The sequence below is a fragment of the Exophiala spinifera genome (genome assembly GCF_000836115.1).
Source record: "Exophiala spinifera strain CBS 89968 unplaced genomic scaffold supercont1.3, whole genome shotgun sequence".
Lineage (NCBI taxonomy): Eukaryota > Fungi > Ascomycota > Eurotiomycetes > Chaetothyriales > Herpotrichiellaceae > Exophiala > Exophiala spinifera.
The window spans coordinates 3857587-3881569 of NW_015622515.1; the positions used below are offsets into that span (position 1 = coordinate 3857587).

The 23983-nt window shown below is 49.7% G+C and overlaps 13 protein-coding genes across 13 annotated transcripts; 8 read left to right on the top strand and 5 right to left on the bottom strand.

Annotated features, from left to right (window-relative positions):
• Window positions 1–123: 123 nt before the first annotated feature.
• PV08_05152 (uncharacterized protein) lies at window positions 124–1176 on the top strand (the record flags this gene model as incomplete). The annotated part of the gene is made up of 1 exon (XM_016379496.1): window positions 124–1176. The coding sequence occupies one exon, from the start codon at window positions 124–126 to the stop codon at window positions 1174–1176; it is 1053 nt and encodes a 350-aa protein (XP_016238173.1).
• Window positions 1177–1763: 587 nt separating this feature from the next.
• On the top strand, window positions 1764–2146 carry PV08_05153 (uncharacterized protein; the record flags this gene model as incomplete). Its single annotated transcript, XM_016379497.1, has 2 exons — window positions 1764–1820; window positions 1880–2146. 2 exons carry the CDS (start codon window positions 1764–1766, stop codon window positions 2144–2146), a joined length of 324 nt encoding a protein of 107 aa, XP_016238174.1.
• A 618-nt stretch (window positions 2147–2764) lies between these two features.
• On the top strand, window positions 2765–3890 carry PV08_05154 (uncharacterized protein; the record flags this gene model as incomplete). The annotated part of the gene is made up of 4 exons (XM_016379498.1): window positions 2765–2996; window positions 3049–3162; window positions 3223–3314; window positions 3378–3890. The coding sequence occupies 4 exons, from the start codon at window positions 2765–2767 to the stop codon at window positions 3888–3890; spliced, it is 951 nt and encodes a 316-aa protein (XP_016238175.1).
• A 965-nt stretch (window positions 3891–4855) lies between these two features.
• Window positions 4856–6193, top strand: PV08_05155 (uncharacterized protein; the record flags this gene model as incomplete). The annotated part of the gene is made up of 4 exons (XM_016379499.1): window positions 4856–5070; window positions 5217–5458; window positions 5556–5933; window positions 6018–6193. 4 exons carry the CDS (start codon window positions 4856–4858, stop codon window positions 6191–6193), a joined length of 1011 nt encoding a protein of 336 aa, XP_016238176.1.
• A 561-nt stretch (window positions 6194–6754) lies between these two features.
• Window positions 6755–7549, top strand: PV08_05156 (uncharacterized protein; the record flags this gene model as incomplete). The annotated part of the gene is made up of 1 exon (XM_016379500.1): window positions 6755–7549. One exon carries the CDS (start codon window positions 6755–6757, stop codon window positions 7547–7549), a length of 795 nt encoding a protein of 264 aa, XP_016238177.1.
• A 587-nt stretch (window positions 7550–8136) lies between these two features.
• On the top strand, window positions 8137–9685 carry PV08_05157 (uncharacterized protein; the record flags this gene model as incomplete). The annotated part of the gene is made up of 2 exons (XM_016379501.1): window positions 8137–8470; window positions 8538–9685. The coding sequence occupies 2 exons, from the start codon at window positions 8137–8139 to the stop codon at window positions 9683–9685; spliced, it is 1482 nt and encodes a 493-aa protein (XP_016238178.1).
• Window positions 9686–9967: 282 nt separating this feature from the next.
• On the bottom strand, window positions 9968–11183 carry PV08_05158 (uncharacterized protein; the record flags this gene model as incomplete). The annotated part of the gene is made up of 2 exons (XM_016379502.1): window positions 9968–10146; window positions 10268–11183. 2 exons carry the CDS (start codon window positions 11181–11183, stop codon window positions 9968–9970), a joined length of 1095 nt encoding a protein of 364 aa, XP_016238179.1.
• Window positions 11184–11620: 437 nt separating this feature from the next.
• PV08_05159 (uncharacterized protein) lies at window positions 11621–15506 on the top strand (the record flags this gene model as incomplete). Its single annotated transcript, XM_016379503.1, has 8 exons — window positions 11621–11905; window positions 11969–12089; window positions 12158–12580; window positions 13420–13494; window positions 13562–13740; window positions 13799–14634; window positions 14719–14858; window positions 14932–15506. 8 exons carry the CDS (start codon window positions 11621–11623, stop codon window positions 15504–15506), a joined length of 2634 nt encoding a protein of 877 aa, XP_016238180.1.
• A 365-nt stretch (window positions 15507–15871) lies between these two features.
• PV08_05160 (uncharacterized protein) lies at window positions 15872–17788 on the bottom strand (the record flags this gene model as incomplete). The annotated part of the gene is made up of 5 exons (XM_016379504.1): window positions 15872–16228; window positions 16303–16610; window positions 16692–17232; window positions 17261–17505; window positions 17593–17788. The coding sequence occupies 5 exons, from the start codon at window positions 17786–17788 to the stop codon at window positions 15872–15874; spliced, it is 1647 nt and encodes a 548-aa protein (XP_016238181.1).
• Window positions 17789–19464: 1676 nt separating this feature from the next.
• PV08_05161 (uncharacterized protein) lies at window positions 19465–21466 on the top strand (the record flags this gene model as incomplete). The annotated part of the gene is made up of 4 exons (XM_016379505.1): window positions 19465–19709; window positions 19769–20006; window positions 20063–20378; window positions 20448–21466. The coding sequence occupies 4 exons, from the start codon at window positions 19465–19467 to the stop codon at window positions 21464–21466; spliced, it is 1818 nt and encodes a 605-aa protein (XP_016238182.1).
• A 425-nt stretch (window positions 21467–21891) lies between these two features.
• Window positions 21892–22170, bottom strand: PV08_05162 (uncharacterized protein; the record flags this gene model as incomplete). Its single annotated transcript, XM_016379506.1, has 1 exon — window positions 21892–22170. One exon carries the CDS (start codon window positions 22168–22170, stop codon window positions 21892–21894), a length of 279 nt encoding a protein of 92 aa, XP_016238183.1.
• Window positions 22171–22538: 368 nt separating this feature from the next.
• Window positions 22539–23187, bottom strand: PV08_05163 (uncharacterized protein; the record flags this gene model as incomplete). The annotated part of the gene is made up of 3 exons (XM_016379507.1): window positions 22539–22785; window positions 22837–22982; window positions 23089–23187. The coding sequence occupies 3 exons, from the start codon at window positions 23185–23187 to the stop codon at window positions 22539–22541; spliced, it is 492 nt and encodes a 163-aa protein (XP_016238184.1).
• Window positions 23188–23196: 9 nt separating this feature from the next.
• PV08_05164 (uncharacterized protein) lies at window positions 23197–23732 on the bottom strand (the record flags this gene model as incomplete). The annotated part of the gene is made up of 2 exons (XM_016379508.1): window positions 23197–23586; window positions 23676–23732. 2 exons carry the CDS (start codon window positions 23730–23732, stop codon window positions 23197–23199), a joined length of 447 nt encoding a protein of 148 aa, XP_016238185.1.
• Between the last annotated feature and the right edge of the window lie 251 nt (window positions 23733–23983).

The window sequence follows — 23983 nt, forward strand, 5'->3', positions numbered from 1 at the left end:
AATCATTGTTCCATCATGTCAAACAATCTTTTTACATCCGTCAATCTCTACCCTCGTTATAGTGAAATGCAAATAACCCCCGACCACTACTAGAAGCACCCCAGCCACTCAATTCCCGTCGCCATGAAGTCCGGACATGTATATGCCTCGACGCCCGAAAGCATCGAGGTCAAAGTTCTCGACCAACCCATTCCTACCCCCGGGCCAAATGATATAGTCATCAAAGTCATAGTTTCAGGCACAAATCCAAAAGATTGGAAGCTTCCCGTCTATTGGGGTGGTGGGCAAGGGATGAATACCGGGGATGACATTGCAGGCTATGTCCACGCTCTGGGAAAGGATGTTACGGGATTTCGCGTTGGCGACCGAGTTGCAGCGTTTCATGAGATGACGAAGCCGTTCGGCTCTTTTGCAGAGTACGCTCTAGCTTGGGAAAAGACAACATTTCATTTACCTTCCCACACGACATTCGAGGAGGCGGCAACCATTCCTCTTGCTGCTATGACCGCCGCGCTCGCCCTTTTCCATCGTCTTGGCCTTCCTGAACCCTGGGTGGGCGATAATTCGCAGGCACGCCGCGACGCCCAAGCCGGGGGTGTTCTTGTTTATGGAGCTGCGTCTGCGGTTGGAGCGTTTGCTATCAAGCTTTTAAAGCGAGCGAACATTCATCCTATAATTGCGGTTGCTGGCAGGGGCATTCCGTTCGTGGAATCCATTATCGACACATCCAAGGGTGACACAATCATCGACTACCGCAAAGGCAATAAAGCAATCGTGGACTCACTGAAGGCAGCAATTCCTGCTGGAAAAAGGCTTCTGTACGCTTTCGACACCGTATCCGAGAATGGATCCTACCAAAACATAGTGCAAGCTCTGGACCCTCGGGGAAATCTCGCCCTGATATTACCTGGTTTATCTGGGGAGGGCATTCCAGACACGGTAAATTGGGGGATGACTCCTGTCTCGGCGGTTCATGGCTTCCCTTTAGACCTGGGAGACTTTGGGTACGCTTGGTTCAGGCTCTTTACCCTGGGGCTGAAGGAAGGCTGGCTCAATGGTCATCCACATGAGGTTATTCCTGGCGGACTGAGAGGGGTGCAAAAGGGGCTGGAGAACCTCGGAGATGGTAAGGCCAGCGCTGTTAAATATGTTTATCGTATCGAAGAGACAGAATAGGAAAAGTTGGGATCTCTAATCTTGAGACCTCGCCAAAGAGAAAGAATCGTGTATACATGGACGCCCCGGCATCACGAGTAGGAGGCTCATTCGTCGGGCGAGTTAGCCAACTCCTGCTATCGAAGTTTTGTGTCGAATATTTGAATTGGAACATATCCAAGTGGGACACATGAGGATGTGCAATGTAGTGGAGCACGAGTGTTCGTAGGTTACTGGATATCCCCGTCAAGGGAGCGTGGCCTATCAGCCAAGCAAGCTGAGCAGAACTTGTCGAGTTACTACAGTACAACTTCGTTAGCGATAACCGTCGACCTCGTGCCGCAACGGATGTGGGCTCACCGGATCTAGTTGCCGATAAGACGGAAGAGAAACGACATCCATTGATCCTTACCGGCTATCCTTGCGGAATTACAAGCAGTCCATCTTGCCATATATTTCGCGTTTCTCCAACCTCCTCGGCTAGTGCTGTAGCACCACGTTCAGTGACACCATATTCCAAACGGCGAATCATCCTACGAAGGACAATCACATACCGAAAGCAGAGTCCCAGTTCACCACAACGTTGCCCCGACAACTTCAAATCCGAAATGGATCCTACGATCTCTTCTGCACCTCCCGAAGATGAATTTGAGGTCTTTGCAGATGTACGAAGTGAACCCGTCCTGATGGTCTGCCACATTCTTCAGGCTGACATTTATGCCAGCTCTACGCAAAGCCCGGTCGTGGCGACGACCTCGAATGCGCTCTGCGTCGAGTCATTCGCAGGGTGGAGAGTGAACCTGGGACATTGATCTACGCTATTGCTCGTGATGGAGAGAATCCCAACCGATTCAGAGTTTTTGAGCGTTATACAGGTCGTGAAGCCTTTGAGAAGCATTTCATGTCGCCGGAAGTTAAAGCACTTATCGATGCAGACGCAATGGAAGACCCCGGAAGCCCGAAATTCTTCAAAGTCCTAAAAGGATTGTAGACAAGACAGTGGCAATATGCAGTGTGGTCATTGCGACCAGAGCAGTACCAATAGAAACAACAACAGTGTTGATTGAGCGGGATAATTCGCCGGCTGTCAGTCCGGAGCTGACCCAAATTCCACCCTGTAGGGTACTCAGCAGAAAATGTCCCGTTTGATGCCTTAAGAGGACATCAGCTCCTAGCCTGAGAGGTTGAAGGAGAACCCCTCGGGTAGTGGGAAATCATATTCTTCGTGAAAATGCTGGATCTCTTCATGGGGAGTTTACAGCCCCGTTGACAGGCAGATAAGAGCCTGAGCTCCAAACACATGAGGCACACTACTTATTAATACTATTATTGTTGTTGTTGTTCCGAGAAGATATTCTCCAACATCAATCCGAAGGCAATTTATCTTCGCCATGGTTTGAGTGAACATTATTGGATTAGGGATCAACTCTTTGCGTTTCCGGCCCATGTCACGGAACCCCGGAATTCCAGACAATGCATCATGAGGTGCCGTGCTGCGCATCTCCCATGTACGCTGGACACCTATTTTACATCGCGCGTAAATGATCTGAGACTAGCAGTCGATTCAGTTTACAATACACGTTTAAGCAGCGCGGTCATAATTGCTGATATGGCTCTAATCCGTTCAGAAGCGCACAAGATGCGCAATGATCAATTCAGAACCATGTTTGAATCGGTCGAGGCAGCAAAAGCATTCATTCCTCCAACGGCAGCCACCGTGAAGGCTCGGGCAGGCGCTCTTGGTGTTCCACATAATGTAACGGTCATCCCAAACGGCAAAGGCGCGAAGCTGCACTATCTTGGGGTACCAAATGCCAACAAATTGATCCTCTACTTTCACGGTAATTGATTCAGTCCCAACTTGTACGTCGTTTGAGCTTAAAAAAGTATCAGGCGGTGGTTTTGCTCTCCCTCCTACGGAAGGACACGTCACTTTTATGCTCCAATGCGCGGATAAAATTGCCCAGAGCTCAGGGCAAAGAGTGCAAATAGCGTTCCTCGAGTATAGTAAGTAATGGACGGTTACATTTGACGGCGATGGAAATCAGAACTAACAAAATTCTCAAGCTTTGTCCCACGTGGAGAGATATCCCCTACAGCTACTGCAAGCAACTGAAGCATTGAGACTCATCCTTGATTCGGGGACGAGACCTTCCGACGTATGTGTCACCATGAGTACTTCCTTCAAATGAGTGACTAGTGATTCTAAGCTCTGCGCGCAGATTGTCGTCGCGGGAGACTCAGCGGGGGGAAACATGTGCTTGGGGATAGTTTCCCACATCTTACATCCCTTGGAAGGAATTCCACCACTGGGCCTCCGTGAGCCGCTTGCCGGAGTACTTCTGATCTCCCCATGGGTTTCGTTCGATGAAGATGCTTCATCGTATAAAGAGAACGTTAACTTGGACATCTGCTCGCCTGAATTGCTACATGCTATGGCGGATGCATATGTTCCTGCAGTGCGCAACAACTGGACTGATCCATATCTTGCAGAATCCTTCTGGTGGAAAGGGTTTCCTGCGAAGGAGGTGCTGAATCTTTGTGGCGGACACGAACTACTGAAGGACTATGTTTTATCTGTTGGCAGAGCGTTGTCGCAAGCTGGAGTCGACATTAAAACGGTGGAATGTCCCTTACATGTGCACGTAGAGTGTATCCTAGACGCTCAGGTCGGCCTGAGTACGGGGGAAATGGCCGAGGAAATCTGGGCCTGGCTACCCCAAGCTTTCCAATGAATGCCACTAGTAGTATATACTAATCTGAATTGAATCAGATGCCACTGTCTGCCAAATGATCCCAGGTATCACTGCTGAGCACTATGCATATGGAATCTAGATATATAAGTATTTTGCTTCTAGACAATTTGTACAAGACGAGACAAGGCGACTGTTTGAAGATTCGCTACAGGGTTGTGATGCAAAGACTTATGAATGGTGTCATGAAGATGGCAGACCACAACCTGGGTGCAGCTTGGAAGATCGTCTGGAGGGGAACTCAGGTCGCCGGCAGAGCTCGCTCGACTGAGCCCTGATATATCGAACCTGGATCTGTGCCAAAGCAGAAGCTCACCCTCGTCTTGAAAACATCACTCATGGCTGTTTGATAAGCTTGGGTCCACCAATGATGGACACCGTCCCTATGGGTGGGTTCCCTGACGATTGGGAATCTAAGAGGCCAAGTCAAGTAAATCCGTTCTGCCGTTCAAGTCAGTGCCCTCAGAGCGAGATGTCACAGCAGTCGATGTCATAGTTGTATTCCTGACCTAGGTCGACTACGAGGTAAAAGTCGCAAAATAACGGGTATATTTGAGCAAAGACAGGTGAATGTCGGTCCAGTTGACTAGTTAGCTAGAAATACTTGCCGGTCGTTTGCCGTTAGTATTAAAGACATGCACTGCCACGTGAGTCTTATCCGACAGCAGCTCAAGGCAGAGTAGTTTCATGGCTAACAAGCAGCTGGAGTGATGCGGAGCGTAAATTTTGCAGTCACAATGTTGATCGTCCCTCGGCATACGAGTCTCCCCCCGGTACCACCCAAACCCTCGAGCATTTACGGATAACGGGCCATAATGTCGCCCGAAGTTCCCGCTGTTAGTACGGATCTTTTTGGATTTAAGTATTCTAACGCAACTACATTTCCCTTTCACCCCTATTGAAAGCATAGAATCATAGTTGAAGAAGTGGTCCTGCTGCTACCAAGCATGGCGCCGACGCTGGTTTCATTTCACGATCGAATTCATGAGCTGCCCGACTTTGACGACATACCCATTCAAGAAGGCGTACCCCCTTCGGCAATCTGGGGCTTATGGGATCAGAATGGTCAGAAGGATGAACTGGGAAGCCTGAACCTCCTGACACCTGCGGTCGTCGGTGAAGCGGCCAAGGAGGTTCGTGCAGGCGTGTCGGTGTCATTGAAGTGAGTGAGAAGAGCGCCCAGCATGTTTGAACTCGCCGATCTTTACTACCTTCTATTTTCCTATCGAAGCTATTCTCGATGGCCACCAAAATATCTTCTTAGCCCAGTAAGGCTAACATCGTCGCGTTTTTGGCCTGTCATTCTAGTCTAGCTCTCAATCAGCCCTCTGTGGCAGTGTTTCGACGTCAGGCTCTCAGCCACACGATTAGGGACAACAGCACTTTCAGCTCATCCCAAAGCTTTGACGACACGGTGCTCTTCAACACTCAGTCTGGATCCCAGTGGGATGGACTTCGTCACATTGTTCATCCAAATGGTCTGCTCTATAATGGTGTGACAAAGCATGAGATTGTGGGCCCTGAATCCACCATGAGGCTCGGGATACACAGTTCGTTACAGCAGGCCCTTCTCTGTCAGAAGATAGAACACGCTTCCCTAGGCGTCTCAAATGATCATGAAAAGGCTGACAGAGGCGTGGTATCCAGGATGGCACGATAGAGGCTGCATCACTGGCCGAGGCGTATTGATTGATTTGGTGAAGTACTCCCAACGCCACGATATCACATACGACCCAACGAGATTCTTTGCCTTTACTGGTCGAGATCTGCAGACTGCAGCTTTTGAGCAGGGCGTCACTTTCAAGCAAGGTGATATATTGACTGTGAGAACAGGGTTCCTTAAGTGGTATTACGAATGCAGCGACCCAGCTGAGAGAACCTCCTGGTTTCTGGATTCCGCACGAGAGTCAGTGGGAATATCTGCAGACCGAGAAACAATCGCCTGGGTATGGAATCATCATTTCTCTGCAGTCGCTGGGGACAATTTGGCGTGGGAAGCCATGCCTATGCCCGATAAAAGCCCCTGTAAGTTCTGATCTTTTCAGTCTCTTCTTCAGAGTATCAACGATTAACGAGAGACTAACACAATACGGAACCTGACTTGGACAGCATTTCACGAGTACCTAATACCCTCGTGGGGAACTCCTATTGGTGAACTCTGGGATCTAGAGGAACTATCCAGCCGATGCGAAGAGCTCGGAAAGTATTCATTCATGCTAGTCAGCGTGCCCTTGAATGTGCCTGGAGGAGTGGCATCACCACCAAATGTGGTGGCTATTCTCTGATGTTAGAAGGCTAAAGATAGCAGTCACACAGTGAGAGCTAAATGACAACCACAATAGATGCCAGGAGCCAAGTCTCAGATACTTAGACCCATCAGGGCTCGTGATGTTAACATAACCTCAGCTACCAAAGCATATGACCCAAAATACGAGCCACCTATGAAGACCGTAAAAGAGAATGCTCTACAGAGCCTCAGGCTTGTCCAACTCGTACCTTTGAACGTGAGAGCCGGGTTATGGTCAGATCCACATTGCTGCTATACTGCATGCGAATTATTGAGTTTTGCCAGGCTTGGTGCTATTGGTGCGGCATCTCTGCTCTGGGGTCGGAAATAAATGGCCACGGAATGTGAATTTACACCAGGAGGATCTGAATCTATTCCTTCATCCAGCACGCAGCATTAGGTTCCGAAATTGCTCGACTAAAAGTATACTCTCGGGACTTTCTTAAATCCACGCTGCTTGGCCGTCACGAATGATGATGAGAACCTGTCTCATAGGCGCTAGCAGCAATACGAAAATCTGAGCCTTCAGCTTACTTCAGGTCCGTAGAAGGTCTTCGATATGAGTCAATCCACGTCGGATGACCGAGTTTCTGCACTGAAATGCCGGTTCGAAGATCAGCGTGGAATCTGGTCCCCGGCTTGGGAGTCCGTAGCGAAGCTGAACCCAGGCTACCTGGAAGGATACCTCAAGATTCAATGGGCGTCACAACACCGAAACCGACTACCACCCAAGATCCAGGAGCTATGTTACATAGCTGTCGCCTCATCTGTAACTCATATGTATCTACCCGCGGTGGAAGCACACATCTTGGCTGCCTTGAGGACGGGCGCTACGAGCGAGGAGATCTTCGAGGTTCTAGGCTTGAGCTACCTCCTGGGAGTACACACTGTGACCATGGGCTTCCCAATTCTCCAAGAACTTGTGGAGGAACTTTCAATCCCGGCCGACACAGTCACTCCTGAGCAACAGGAGCTAAAAGAGATCATCAAATCGAGATTTATTGCAACCAGAGGCTTTTGGCCCGAAACCTTCAAACCCCTACTGGATTTGGACCCGGAATTCTTCGAACAGTATACAGATTTCTCATCGTTCTCACCAAGGTCGAAGGTTCTCGAGCCTAAATATCGTGAGCTCATCATTACAGCCATTGATGCTGCCACGACCCATCTTTATTCGCGAGGCACGAAAATCCACATGCGTAATGCATTGAAGATGGGCATTACCCCAGCTGAGGTTCTAGAGATGCTCGAAATTACAAGTTTAATGGGCATTGACGGCGTTGTCAATTCAGCGCCGTTGTTGGCAAAAGCGAGAGAGTTGGTACCAAAAGATGGGTCAAGTTTGAGTACATGAAAGGGGCGAAAATGTTGCGATCAGGAAATGGGTTGGTCAGGCCCCTAAACCCTGCCGAGGCCCTGTCTAGCAGCACTCGTCCCAAGCAGGTGCCCGAGGACCAAATTGCTACGTGCTCTACCATATTAGTTTCTTAGTTTCTTAGTTTCTTTGAAAAGTACACTCTTTCACCCCTCGGAAACCTCGATAACACATCCATTCAGTCAGAAAATGATGATGGAAATTTGGATCAGTTGCCTTGCTGCTCAATTCCGTCACAGAACCTTAGCATGGGCGACTCCCCCAAGAGCCTGTATATTTCCGGGATTAAAGTGACTACAGCCCGAGCTTGTTCCGCGCTTTGCAACGAAACAATAGCCCAAGCCTGAGACCGAGTGACATCCGCAACATGATGTTCATGACTCTCGGCTTTCCTAACCCCGATTCGTCTTCAAAGAATGGCACAGACTCCGAAGACCCGTTCCTTTGTAAACTTGACACCATATTGAGACCGAGGAAACCTTTCTAAGTTTCTCGACAGATCACAGCGCGACTTGCCTCTCGCATGCATGTGGCCAACACCTAGGCTAGCAAGATATCATAGCGCCATGACTGTATCGCCGCAAAGCGGGATATCTTTTCCGAATGGGATGGAGACTCGATTGTACATTAACAACGAGTTTGTCCCTTCTAGAAGTGGTCAGAAGTTTGACGTGATAAACCCAGCTACAGAAGAAGTTACAGCTTCAGTTTTTGAGGCAGATGGTGCAGATGTTGATGCCGCGGTGCAGGCCGCAAAGGCTGCATTTCCATCATGGTCGGCCCTTGGTGGGTTTCAGCGCGCCTCCTACTTCTACAAGTTGGCCAATCTGGTCGAAAGCTGCAACTTTGACCTTGCCAAGCTGGAGGCTGTGAGCATGGGTAAGCCCGTGGGCAAGTACAGTACGTCTCCACCAGCTGAACGCATTTGGTGTCACTGCATATATTGACCTGCTTGATTATCAAATAGCCGAGGGAACGAATATGGCCCGTTTCATCCGATATGTGGCTGGAAAAGCAGCCGACGTCAAGGGAGAATCATCACTTCAGACAGCCGGGTTCGTCAATCTCACCTTTCGGCAACCCTACGGAGTGTGCGCGGCCATCATCCCATGGAATGCACCCGTGACAGAGTTCTTTTTCAAGGTTACGCCTGCAGTGCTAGCAGGAAACACGATCGTTCTCAAGTCATCGGAGAAAGCGCCTCTCACAAGTCTCCTGCTGGCAAGATTATGCCAGGAAGCCCAGATCCCAGCTGGTGTGATTAACGTGCTGAGTGGCATGGGCCCAACCTGTGGGGCTGCTATGGCCTCACACATGGATATTCGAAAGATATCCTTCACAGGGTCTGCCAGAACTGGAAGAGCGATCAAGCAAGCTGCACTCGAGTCCAATCTAAAACATGTCGCTCTCGAGCTGGGGGGCAAGAACCCATTGATTATCTTCGACGATGCAGACCTTAGCAAGGCCGCCAACGCTGCAGCCTCCTCGATTCTCTACAACTCTGGTCAGGTCTGTATCGCCAGTACCAGAGTATACGTGCATGCCTCCATCCTCGAGCGGTTTTGCGATCTGTTCACCTCGTCCTTGGTAAAGCAAGCGGCCAACCCCATCAAAGGGAATGACCCGTTATCGCCCTTCACGGTCCGAGGTCCACAAGCAGACAAAGCTCAGTTCACAAGTATCATGAAATATATCACCGATTCACGGAAGGCAGGATATAAGATTCTGACTGGCGGAGACCGCGAAGGCGAACGAGGGTTCTACATTCAACCAACCATCATTTTGAACCCTGAAGAAAGCAGCGCCGTCATGCGAGAAGAGATCTTCGGACCGGTAGTATGTGTGCGTAGTTTTCAGACGGAAGAAGAGGTGATTAGTCTTGCTAACGAGACCGAATACGGCCTTTACGCGAGCACCTTTACACGTGACCTATCCCGGGCCATGCGTATGGCGCGCTCATTGGAAGCCGGCATCGTTGGTTTGAACTGTACCAGTCCCATGATGACGCTGGACATGCCATTTGGAGGTGTGAAGCAGAGCGGTGATGGCAGAGAGAACGGCCAGCACGCTCTGGACGATTGGACGGAGCTGAAGACGGTGTACATCGGGTTGTAGAGCGGCAAAGTAGCACAAGGCAAGCAGCTGGGGTAGATGAATCTGAAAAGAGATGTTCTAGAGACAGTAATGTCACTTCCACTACGCAAGAACAGAATTCCCTTTCCAAAGTGTAAATCTGACTTTGAAGTAGTACAGTGTCAGGATACGTGAGCCTCTACTCTAATCTTGTCATATCTAAAACAACGCGACCGTGGATGCGTCCAGCGTGCATTTCGTCGAAAACCTAGATTTGTCTCATCCTGTCTGTCAGCCGATCCGTACATCTGAAGTTGCATCATGTCACCATAGAGTGACCAGCAATGGTTTGTAGGAGATGCAATTTAGAGCAAGCATTATCGCAAAGTTCCTCACCTGGCTCAGATGGCTCATCGGTCGAACCGTGACCTGGGGATCGATCTGACCTCGAGCTAGTGGCTGGAGACACTCGACTGCATCTTTGCGGTTGCCGATCATTGTGCCTATCCACAGTTGATGTTAGACGGAATTGTCCAAATAGAAACAAAACAAATTCAGTGACGGGATATCTCGTGGATAGAGGGAAACAGTTGAACGACCGGATAATGAGTGGAAATGCCTCACCCTTGATGGTCAACCTATTCATGATCATATTTGACGGAGTAGCACAGCTTATAGGTGCCGACGAACTCTCAGGTAATCCGACACAGACCACCGTGCCGCCATATCGAACCATGTCTAATGACTGATCGTATGATTTCGCTGACGAGTTGCACACGAGAATGGCGTGTGCGCCACCGTCTGTAATCCGCTTTACGTCGTCGACAAGAGCCTTGTCACCATCATCGCCGCCAAACTTTGTGAAGTCAAGGAAGGCATCAGCACCGATACTGCGGCAAAAGTCGGCCTTGGAGGTATGGTCGATGGCCAAGACGTGTAGACCCATGGTCTTTGCATACTGTATGGCTAACGAGCCCAGACCGCCGCCTCCACCCGAGACAGCAACCCAGTTGCCAGGACTCAAATCTGCACGTTGTAACGCGACGTATACCGTTATGCCGCCGCAGAGTAGAGGGGCTGCTTTGGCCGAGTCGACTCCTGGTGGAATAGGCGTGGCGTATTGGGCATGGGTGACCAGGTATTGTTGAAAGGTGCCCGGGTGGCCCAAACCTGAGACTTTGCGGAGCGCGCATTTGCTCTCGTAGCCGTAAAGGCACATGTCGCAAGTCAAACAGGATGACGCTATCCATTTGATGCCTATACGTTCGCCCAGTTTACGTGCCGTTACGCCAGGTCCTAGCTTGACCACAATGCCGACCCCCTCGTGGCCGCCAATCTGACCCTCAGGTAAACGCACATGACCCAGTCTTTGGGTGGCTAGCGAGTAATCTGTGTGACAGACGCCTGAATGAGTAATGCGGACCAGGATCTCGCCATCTTGTGGTTCTGGCACTTCGACATCAACAATTTTCGTCTCTGTCGTGCCGGGTTGCGAGTATATTATTGCCTTGGCTTGCTTAGGCACCGTAAAATCAGACATGGCGATATTCTGCTATTTTGGACCGTTGGTAGATGTGACAAACTTTTGTGTTAAAAATCGAACAAGTTAGATGAGGTTTCTGTCTTCTACTGGAATGGAACTTGGCCAGGATATTTGCACGATACCTACTGGATATGGCCGGATTGACCCCATTGATCAACACTGTTCACAAATCGGATCCATTCAGTGAGGAACCAGGATGTCGAATTCCGATGCATAGGTCCGGCGTGCGACAGACGTCGCTCATTGGAATTCCGGGATTCGCGGGGGCGTCTTGATCGATTACGGAACCATCAAGTGCTACTCGTGAGAATTTGTTTGCCATGGCGCCCTCCCAGAATACCCAAATAAGCATTGAAGAGGTTCAGTATAACAAACCTTCGTACATAGCTGAGACCCGACGACTTTCATGGACTAAGCTGGAGCATCTGAGAGACATGCAACGACCAGGATTTGAGCAACTTCCCCTCAGGACGGGTGACCCCCCTTTCTCTGCCTGGTCCCTCTACGGGCCGAACGATCAGCTGGGCACATTGAACCTGTTGACTCCAGAAGTGGTGACAGACGCAGCCCAAGAGATCAAAAGCGGGGTACGAATAGGCCTCGACTCTAGGATAGACTACCTTGCCAGGCCACCACATAACAGAAAGCCCTTGACGCACACCGTTATCCACAAAGCTCCTCGAGCCGTGCACGATGATGAACTGAACTTCAACAGTCAGGTGTGAACCCACAGGCACTCGCTCAATGACATCCGCATGGTGGCTGACATGGCACGGTTGTAGATTTCAAGCCAGTGGGATGGCCTACGTCATTTCGGGTATCAGAGCCTAGGACTCTTTTACAACGGAGCCAAAGTGAGCGAGTTGTCAGGGCCCGAGGCGACGCCGAATCTGGGAATACATGGTATTAGCCCCTCACCGCTATCATCTTGCTTGACTATGACATGAGTTTTCTGATGCTGAAATACCAAGCATGGTGTGCCCAGGGCATCGTTGGCCGGGGGGTTTTGCTCGACTATCTTCACTGGTCCAACTCCCACGGTAGGGCATATGACAAATTGGGCGACCATAGAATCACTGTACAAACTCTTCAATCTATAGCGGACGCGCAAGGGGTGTCCTTCCGGAAGGGTGACATACTCATCATCCGAACTGGGTTTCACGCGGGCTACGACTCCCTGAGCGACGAAGAGAAAATCGGATGGGCCCATCAAGTACCCACGAAGCACGTGGGAGTCGAGACATCAAGAGAAATGGCCAAATGGCTCTGGGATTCCCAGTTCAGCGCCGTCGCGGCTGATGCGCCGGCCTTCGAAGCGATCCCAAAGCGATCGAGCGGGATCAACGATTTATTCTTGCACGAGATTTTGCTGAGTGGCTGGGGAATGCCGATTGGTGAGTAGATATCCTATACAAATCTGTCAGAGCAAATGAGAGTGGTAGCGATGAAGAGATACAGAGGGACAATGTGGAAAGAGCCAATTTGCTGACCCCCTCGCCAGGTGAAATGTGGAATCTTGAACATCTCAGCCAGCACTGCCACGAGACAAAGCGATACACATTCTTCTTAACTAGTATGCCTCTGCACGTTGTCGGGTCGGTAGGAAGTCCAAGCAACGCGGTAGCCATCTTCTGAGTGTGTATATTGACCGAGAAGGAGCCTCGCAAGCTCACAAACGCGGCGGGATTTGATCCAATCTACTAGAACCTCACTAACCAGGCTGGTTTGGTGGGCTATCTTCACCCTGAGCTACAAACCTTGCTACTTTATTCAAAGGGGTTCTCGTAGCTGCGTCTGTCGGCTAGTAAGCCTACCTCGGTGCGTCAGATGAAAATAGTTAGCACTGAATAAGTCAAACACCCCTTCCCGGTCACGTATCCCGCCGGAATTACAGGAATGCGCGTAGACACGTGGCTATGACCTGACCAGCTGGCTCATAACGTTAGATGTTGCGAGTACTAGAGTTGCCTCGCCCTGTAACACTGGTCTTAAAGCTCGACAACTTCCAGAATTTGAGATCTTGAACCCAATTCTTTCACCCCCGGGATCTATCAGCTGACGTGTCAATGGGGCGATCGACTTCGAGATGGGCTGCCCGGGGTACACGGCCCGTCAGAGTTGCAAATTGCTCGGGCGGTAGAAGTGAGTGTCTCCTGTGTGCGCCGGACTAGCTTTCAAACCGAGACTGAACTCCTGATCCGCAACCATATTCTGGGACTTACTGAACTCGTAGATGACCCTGGCTATCAGATGCTACGACAGGCAGAACAAGGGGACGTGGATTTCATCACGGGTGACTACCTTGCTGGTAAGGAAATGAATGAAACACCTACCTGCTCTTTTCCTCTAATCTCCTCTGTATTAAACTACAACAGAAGTCAGCTTGGCTGAAAATGCTGAAGCGATGCGTGCAGGAGAGCACGATGGATGGTTCTCCACTTGCTGGGACGGGATTGAACAGAGCATCGACATCATCGTGGAGAAGAGGATCAAGGTGGTCGTTAACGGAGGAGGACTGAACCCTCGTGGCCTCGCTGAAAAGGTCCAATTATTGGTATACACTCTTCTAAACCTCAGGATGTGCACTATTGACGATGGTATAGGCCAACAAGAAGGAGAAAAACTGCCGAGTAAAGGTTGCATTTGTCTCCGGAGATGATCTATTCGAAGAGACCAAAAACCAGATTCAATCGACAGGGCAATTACCACCACATCACGACTCAGACAACCCCAACGTGATCGTCGACAAGCGTACGTTTGCAGTTGAGGATCTGGATCGCAAGCCGCTCGTGGCTGCAAACGCTTACCTTGGCGCTCGTGCTATTGTTGCTGCTCTCAACCTTGGAGCAGACATTATAATTTGCGGCCGAGTGTCAGATGCCTCTCCCGTGATTGCCGCGGCCTGGTGGTGGTATGGGTGGCAAGCGACAGACTATGATCGGCTGGCAGGGGCATTGCTTGCCGGTCATCTTATTGAGTGTTCTGGGTACGTGACGGGGGGCAATTTTGCGGGCTTTGACGCCTTTGACCTAGATTTACTGGTCGACATCCCGTTCGGCATCGCTGAAATCTCGGACGACGGCACCTGCGTGATTACCATCCACGATACGGGAAAAGGGATAGTGAATGTGGACGTTGTTCGTTGTCAGTTGCTGTACGAATTACAGGGTGCCATCTACCTCAACAGCGACGTGACAGCCGATGTCAGTAATGCGGAAGTCCAGCAGGTTGGGAAAAATCGCGTCCGACTCACAGGCGTCAAGGGCAGTCCTCCGCCAGCCACGACAAAGTTGGGCATTTTCTATCGCGATGGCTATCAGTGTCAGCTGTTACTCAACGCCACAGGCTACAACACAGCGCTTAAGTGGGAATTGCTCCAGAAACAAGTCAAATATGTCCTCGAGCAGAAAGGACTACTACACAAATTTGATGTGATTGACTTCCAAATGTAGGCACCCTCAACCTCTCCCTCAAACTCTTTAATCCGGGCGCTGCAGTGGATATTGGCTAATACGGCGCGAGGTACTATCAGTGTCGGAACGCCTGAGACAAATCCGCGCACGCAGTTATGTAGCACCACCTACTGTCGCATTTTCGCTCAAGCAAACGAGGCCGCAACAGTGGCGAGCCTTCGAGGAGCCTGGGCTGAGTTCGTGATGCAACATTTCTCAGGTGAGCTTATTATTATTCTCGGCCTGGCCGACCGAAATGTGCCAAATACTAAGTTCTTGTCGGGGTTATAAAGGTCTCCACTATGCCCTAGACTTCCGCAGTGCAGCCCCGATGCGATACATTGCATACTACCCTGCACTATACCCCCAAGACTCTTTGAGGGAATTTGGACATATACTGAATTCAGACGGCTCCATCAGCCAATCTATCTCCGCTGATCATCCGCCCGAATACCAATCCCCTGGGAAGAGACTAAACTATGACACTGAACCGAGTTTTGTCCCCTTGAGCACCGAAACTAAACTGGTTCGTCTAGGGGTTCTGGCCCTCGGACGATCCGGCGACAAGGGAGGCAACATCAACTTTGGCATCTTCCCCAAAGTATCCAAGATCTGGCCGTGGTTTCAGGGCTTTATGTCACGTACGCGCTTACGAGACTTGATCGGGGAGGATTGGCGAGACGAGTACTTTATCGAGAGAATGGAGTTTCCGGGCATTCACTCGGTGCACTTTGTCATCTATGGCATTCTAGGCCGTGGGTCGAGCAGTACAGTAGCATTGGATAATCTGGGAAAGGGTTTTGCCGACTATATTCGGGACAAGTGGGTAGAAGTACCCGTGGAGATAGTGCATCAGATTTCAGAATGACCAAGAAGGATGATTGTTACAGTAAGGTCCGCAGAAACAGCCTGTAGACGCCGTTATTGTACTCTGTGCCCCTTGGTGAAGTCATAACGCAGATACGACTCGCAGAATCGGCATTCAGCTGTACTTCGCTGTGTCTAGGTAAAATTAACACTTTCAGGACGAAGCTGAATCCCTAGAGATAGAGAAAAACAATACACCAGCTTTTGGTAGATCAGCAGTCTCCTACAGGATCTTCCCTCCCTGAGCTATCTAGCCTGAAGCTTTGCTCCGAGACTGTCAATTGAAATCTGCGTGCTGAAGGTTTTCGTTTCTCAGTTCGCATACCATCCAGCCGCCCCTTCCCTTTGGAAGCCGGGCATGGCCAATTATTTTGTGCTCTCAACCATGCTTTCCTGCGGGTTCCCTATGTCGGACGTTGGGTGTAACTTCTCGTCTATGGATGGCCGCTCTGCTTGAATCCCCCTGTAAAGGCCAACAAGATCATGGTCACCAAACATCTCTGCAACTTCTTCCAATGGCTTATTAAGCGTATTGGGATAGAAGAGGATTTGGCAGATGCTAAAGACGATGGCATTCACAATAAAGACAATGTAGAATCTCCATTGAATATTTCTGAAGGCTGTCGGAGCCACCTGGGTCCAGAGGATGTTGGTTAGACAGTAACAAGCCATACAAACCGTTGATCCCTTTGCTCGTAAATGTGTTGGAAAGAGTTCACTTGCCTGTGGGTTATAATGATTTAGTAAGTGAAATTGAGTAGAAATGCGAACTCATGGCAAGATAGTTTGGTACTCACGTAAAAGTACCCTGGTCCATCTAGGAAAATCGTATAGACAAAGGTGTACATGTAGATAAAGGCTACGCCTGCGGCGAGGCCGGCAGTGTTAGTACTACCCACGTACTTCGCTGTTATGACGGTTTCAATAGCGAGAGGAATCGCGGTGGCCATGGTGCCGCCTCCGAGCATCCAGTTCCGTGGCACTTTTTCCACGAAGAGCATGGAGATGCTGATGGCCAGGAGAGCCACGAGAATCTGACCCCCCGAGAACTGAAGCGACGTCCCAGCGCTGAAATTCAAGCCTGCGTAGATGGATGGAGCGTAATCTGAATGGTGATTAGACAAAATGAGTTAGAGACATAATAAGATGGAATGGGCAAATGAATAAAACGGGAGTTGGGACTGACTGGTAATTACTTGAGTGCCAGTGCTGTAGAGTATAAACAAGACGGAAGCCGAGAGGAGTAACCGACGTCGATAAGATGGTCTGGTGAACAGGATACGCCAGCTGGAATCCAATGAAGCGTCGAACTCTACCTGGCTCCTCATGATCTGAAATTCGGCCAGAACAAACTCGGTTTCAATATCGCTCTCGTTACGATGCAGCCGTTGAACTATGCAAAATGCTTCCTCGCTTCGACCATTCATCAACAGCCAACGCGGGCTTTCAGGTAGAAACGGCGTAAAGATCAAGGTCAAGAGAGGCCACAAGACTACAAAGGCTAGAGGTGCGCGCCACTCAGCATGCGATGTCGACCGATAGTAGAAGAAGCCGATCCCTGTGTAAGCTGCAATAAGGTATGAAAGAACGGCCATCCAGGCATGGATTTCTGCAAGTACACCTCGACCGTGAGGTGGTGCCACTTCTGTGATCCAGAGAGGTACCGTAATAAGGAACATTAAGCCGCTGTACGTAATTATGGTAAGTATTATAGGCCATATCATAAGCTAAGCATTGGACTTGCCTCCAGCCCACGAAGAAACGGAACACCATGAACATTCCTACTTTGACCGAGCCCGCGCACAGTGCACCGGAGATGATCATCAAAATAGCGGCGATAATGATAGTAGGCTTACGCCCAAGTCGGTCATTGCTCCACGAAGCAAAGATACACCCGAAAAATCCGCCGGCGTAAAAAAGTGAGTTGATTGCACCCAAAATATGAGAAGCGTCTGGATTATCAGGACCCAAGTTCATGTACTCGATGAATGAAGGCTGGCCTAGATTCAAAATTGTCAGGAGTCGCGCTAAAACTTGGACATTCCTTCGTTCCATGGGAAAGTAGAAGACAGACTAGCAAGACTTACCCAGTGTAGTGGCGATGATGGCAGATCCGAAGCCAAAAGACATACTTCCAAACCCCATGGCGAAGCAATAGATGACCAATCGTTTAGAGCAATTGATCTTCTTCTCCTGCGAATGCAGAACCTCGATGGCGTGCTGGGTATCTTCCTCCGCCATGGTAGGCACATTGACGACGTTGTCGTCGGTATGATGGGCCATCGTCGCGTTAATAGACTGATGTATGCTCATGGGAAATTGATTGAGAAAGGGAAGCGTTGGTTTGGTGTTTTGCTACTAGCTAAGACCTGGAATTCCAGGAGTTTTACACTTTCACAAGGATGTTGAACTAATGGATACTCGCTTTAATCATGTGGCTCAGAAGTCCCCACAGCTTGCCAACCCCCGGACACGAACCTGGGGTTCCAGCTAATCCGTAGCTTAAAGCAGCTCAGAGTCGACCCACGTGGCATTTTTGTCTCACACGATCCCTATGGGAGCGGTTTACCCCCCCATACGATTGGGCATTGAATCAGTTTTCTTAGCCGAAGAACGAGTTGGGGAAATGACAGATCCTCCACGCCCGGAATTGACTGCAGAAATGACTCGGAATTGACTGCAAATCTGCTGGTGGTGGAAATTGTCCAGGTCAAGGGACGTTTTGTGGTATTCGAGTTGGAGAAGGTTAACCAAGACGAGCAGTGGACTCAATCCTAGGCCTTGTTACGAACCAGCGAACGGATACAGCATGCGAGTCCAGTTGTCATGTCCTTCGAAGATGAACGCCATTGATTTTGTTGGACTAGGCTGAGTTGAGGGCGCTGTTAGAGACCGTCTTTACAAGTCAAATACTCACGCCCAGCGTCTTAGTGTCTCCTGCGGAACGCCGACGCCCTCATGTTCCTTACAACTTTTGCAACACCATTAATTCACTGTTTCTAGTCATATATAACTATATTCTCGGCCTTCACAAGGAGGATTTCTCTCCGTCTAGAACGTCGCCCGACAGAACGCCGCCCGATGGCTCCATGCGGCACGCTGTGCGACGGCGAGAAAGCCCTCTCTCGAGGAGAGAAAGTTCGCTCCTTTTGGCTATATAATAGATCGATATCTCCCTCCTAGCAAGGAAGGCCAGACTCGTCAATACACCCCATTTGGCCCCCAAATATCGCCTAGAACTGGGCGTTGCATAACAGATTTGGAGGCTGAATTTGAGTCAGAGGTTATACGGACGGAGACAAGGAATTTTGGACGAGGAACCGTTGTAAAGATAACCTCCGAGCTGCAATTAAACAACGAGGCAGCGTGTGGTTAGAGAACAAAACTCCTCTTGCGGCCATGGATGTTAAGCGCATGCGGTGAAGGGAGCCATCTACAACAGCATCTCAACTGTTGAGGTTAAGGAGAATATCGCATCTGATTCGCCGCCAAGATCAGTCAGAATATGAGTAGAAGAGCGAATTACACAATGGGTACTCGTCGAGAAAGCCTGCCAAGACCGCCTTTTCGGTTGTAGATTCACATTATAATTATTCAAGGGGTCGCTCCCCGGACATTCCGTATGGTTCTTTGGAAAGCCATCTGAAAATCACTACTCCGTACTGCCGGTTTCGCTAACTAGGGTAATCATCCCAGAGTGGACTGATGGTGAATGGAATTAGCCCTTACTTTCCCCGATGTCCTCTCTACGCTAGAAGCCGGAATCGCGACGGTAGTTACCATGCTTTTGACCGGAATTGAGAGTTGATTTTCTGCATCGTCCTGGATCACCTCGTATCCGCCATTAATACGTGGAGGCTTGGCTCTAATAAGTACGCAACAAGGTCTTCTAGGCATTGATTGCTTACAAGTCCGCAGAGTTTGAGATAGATTCCTTGGTTTGATCTTCACGCCTTAAGATGGTTTCCAATGATACGTGGTTCGGTGCTGTGTCCGAGGAAAATGTAGAAAATCCCCGGCTAAAAGACCTCCCTCCCTTATACCACCATTGCGTCGATAACTTCCGGCCGGTTAAAGTGATTTGTATAGGCGCCGGATTTTCGGGCATTCTCACGGGCATCCGCTTTCCCCAAAGAATTCCTAATTTGAGTCTCACCATCTACGAGAAGAATGAAGAAGTTGGAGGGACATGGTGGGAGAACAGGTCAGATAATCTCTTGTTACATTATCGACTCAAGTCTTACTTTCTGACCGTTTCCCCAGATATCCTGGCGTTCGTTGCGACGTCCCAAGCGCCGCGTACCAGTACACGTTTGAGAGTAACTCCCAGTGGAGCGAATACTACTGTACTGGAGGCGAGATTGAAAAATATCTAATCCGTGTCGCCCACAAATATGGTGTCTACAAGTACATCAAGTTCCAAACCGAGTTTTCAGGGGCGACTTGGTCAGAAGATGAAGGTAAATGGGAGGTCAAATTGAGAAATCGGCTCACCGGAAGGGTAGGCCTTAAAGGCATCATGACTTATTTGTCTTAAGCTAACTGCAGTCTAAACAGGAGTTTACGGATATCTGCGACTTTCTCATAACTGCTACTGGGATCCTGAATAAATGGAAATGGCCCGACATCGAGGGACGAGAGACTTACGGCGGCACGCTAGTTCATTCGGCCAATTGGGATTCTGAGCTCACAATGGACCGAATGAAGGGTATGAAGATCGCTCTTATCGGCGCCGGTTCGTCGGGCATTCAGATTCTTCCAGAGATCCAACCGATTGCAAAACATGTTGACCATTACATGAGTGGCAAAACATGGATTTCTCCAATTGGTTTTGGAAGCCAAGAGCTTGAAAACAGAGGTGTGACTGGTAACTGTATGTTGTCTCCTTGGAGAGTGTTATATGTTATATCAAAACGGGTTGTTACTGACTGACCGCTTCTAGTTAAACATACTCAAGAAGAGTTGGACTTATTTAAAAGAGACCCCCAAGCCTACAAGGCATTCCGATCCAAGATCGAAATCATGGTGAATGCTGCGGCCCTCGTAACTTTATTTGGCACGTCAGCTCAAAAGCAGTTCAAGGAGGTCAACCGGGAAGCGATGAGAAAGAAACTGGAAAAGAAACCAGAAGTGATGGAGGCTTTAGAACCCAACTGGCCTCCTGGCTGTCGGCGTCTTACCCCTGGGCCAGGTTATTTGGAGGCGCTGGTCCAAGACAATGTCAGCTTCATCCCCACCAAGATCAAACGCTTTACCCATAATGGAATTGAAACTGTCGATGGAGTTGAAAGGGAAGTCGACTTGATCATCTGCGCTACGGGGTTCGACACATCCCTAAAACAACCAATGCCGATACGGGGTCGGAATGGCGTTTCGCTCAACGAAGTTTGGGATCCGACACCCGAAGCATACATGGGTATCTTTCCACCTCAGATGCCTAACATGATGCGGTATATTGGGCCTAATGGCGCAGCTGGAACAGGTGGACTCATCAAAGTAATCGAGAGCGCCTGCGAGTATATGATCAAGGCCGTCCAAAAAGCACAGCGTGAGTACATCAAGGCGCTCGTGCCCCGGAACGAAGTTGTTGCCAAGTTCTCCAAACATATAGACCAGTACTTCACCAAGACTGTCTACACACAGCCGTGCCGGTCGTGGATGAAGCGAGGCAAGGAAGACGGCCGAGTTGTGACCATCTGGCCTGGCTCAGCCCTCCATGCCTCTTATGCCTACGAGAATCCGCGTTGGGAGGACTTTGAATACACCCCCATGCCAGAGACGGAGGACAACCCACTCTACTTTTTGGGGAACGGACTCACGATACTGGAAGAGCAAGGCAAGCACACTGCAGATTATCTCGATACAGTTGACAAGCCCCCTGTCATCAATCCGGAGGTGGATATCGAGGCAACAGGGGAGCAAACTAAAACTGGCATCAATGGGGGCGCAAGCAGTCCGTAAATGTAGACATTCTAAACGCTCCCAGTTAAATTTTCTGCGGTTCTCAATGAAATCTCAGTCTTTTCAGGCTCCTGATGTAATACAGAAGTACAAGAGTGCTTCACCGCACTATCTATCCAACATCGCACGTGCAGAAAGTGGAAACCAAATTTGGAGAGACGTCGGGCGTATGGTACTTAGTCACGAGAAAGATTTGACACTTTGAAGAGTAAGACCAGATCATCATAAATGGTTGAGAGCATTGGATTTCAATCGGTGGCAACTTCAAGAGCTGGAAATCCTCTTTTCCTTCCAAATCAACCTAACTGGAATTTCTGAATCTGAAAAGAGAATACCTGACAAGAGAGAGAGGAATACGCTGGCCCCCAAAGCTCAGCCATGGAACGAATGTGGCAGCCTACCATAGTTGCCCCTAATTTGCACCCTCACTTTACCTGCTCTAACTCCAACGAAAAAGCTCCCTTTGTACGTTCAACTTCCTCCACGGCCTTGGACGCGACAGTCTCTTCAGAACCGGAACCCTCGGAGATCTCGGCAATATCTTCCAGCGTGCGTTTGTTTGTTTCCGGGAAAACTAAATACTGAATAACAAGCAAGGCGACTAAAAGGACACAAAAGACGATATAATGGCGCCATCCAATATTTTTGAGACCTCGAGGGTTGACAAATTGCGCAATGATCAAGGCCACCTGATTCATGGCCATGGATGAAGCGAGGCCGCGAGCACGTAGCATAAATGGGAATACTTCGACCAGGTATGAGATAAGGGGCGGGATAAAGGAGAAATCGTAGCACAGGTAGTACAGGAAGATAAAGGCCACCATGGAGCGGCCAACTGGGACATTCTTGGACCTTTGAAACTCGGCTGAGAGCACTGTCCAGGCGATTTAAGTGAGCAACATACCTGAGGTTGCGCTTAGCCAGAGTTTTCGACGTCCATTACAGTCCACAACGCTGGCAGCGATAATGGAAGCGATCAAGTTAAAAAGCTGTAGAAGTGCACTAATCAGCGTCTGGGAGCTCTCAGATATAATGCCAATGGTGTCGAGGACGAGTGTGAGGTAGTAGACAATCACTGCAACGCCACTCCACGTTTCAAACCAGCCGAGACCAGCGCAATGAAGGTGCGTTTGCGGTTGGCGGGCGTCCGGACAAGGTCGACGTACAAGGCCTCGGAGTTTGTGTGCCTCTCGATCCAAATACTTTCCTCAACCTCCTTGATTTCAAAAGTGACAAGGGCTGACAACTCGTCTCCGTCGCCATAATATTTGACGAGCGTCTTGCGCGCCTCTGCAACTCGGCACTTGGACACTAACCATCTGAGAATCTTAGTTCGTTTCACGTAGCTCCTGGTGAAGGAAACTACGCACCTGGGCGATTCGGGTACTAACCTAACGAGGCAAAGCTGCAGCTGGGGAGTGGCAGCCTGGAGAACAGAAGGGATTCTCCACGACCACGTGGAATTCAAGCGAAATGTGCCGTAGGTGGTCCAGGCTGCAATAACCGCTCCAAGATGCTAATCTCACATTCCCAGTTAGCCCAACTAATCTCTCAAACGGGAACTTCGTCCAAAGATGGCTTGTCTCTTACGTAAGTGCAATAGTAGAGCGCGGTGAATTTACCTCAACGGTGGGATATGACAGTTCAGATATCAAGATAGGGGCTGCCTGTACCGCAAATGCCGTGGCAAATCCAAGAATGAGACGTGATATAAAGAACATGGCCACATGTTAAGCAGCACCTTGGATCGCAGCACCAACAACGAGAAGCATGAAGCCAATTATCATTGGGAGCCTCCGTCCATAGCAATCGTTCAACCATGCAGTGATGAACAAGCCGAAATATTTGCCAATGGCGTAGATGGCGTTCATCAGGCCGAGAACTGACGGGTCCGGGTCATTGAAATACGCGCGCAACTGGGTCAGGGATTGAAGCCCGTTCATCATGGAGCCTAAGGATGAGGAATGCTTGGTTATAACTGGATCATGGATATTGAAATTGGCGGTCCGGGGATTGTCCGGCTTACCGTCGTAGCCATATGCCGCAGCAGATAACCATGGGAAAATAAGAATGGCGTTCAGCTTGAGAAGATGTCGTTTGTGATACCAAGGGACTCCATCCTGTGGTAGTAGCTATTGTCTCATCGACCATGTCAGACTTCATCATAACCGGTAGAACTCGCCAACGAACAAGTCAAATGAGAGCTCACAGCAGCAAGTTCTGAGCCCACAGAACGCAAAGCAGTATTTTTGGAACCCTGGCCCATGATCCTGGCCAACCAATACCGAGAAGAGACTCTGTAGAATGGAGGGAAACGACAGAAGCTAGAAAATACGGAGGTTAATGGACTGAGTCGCTCTTACAACGGCTCAACCACAAGATTTACGTACAGAGTCGTCCTTTGCGCCACGCCCCGGATTGTGGGCAAAGTGGAGCTGCGAGTGGAGCTGCTGAGGCCATGCTTATTCCGAGGCCACTTGAATTCTTATTCCTTACGCAAACCCCTTTGACTCGGTT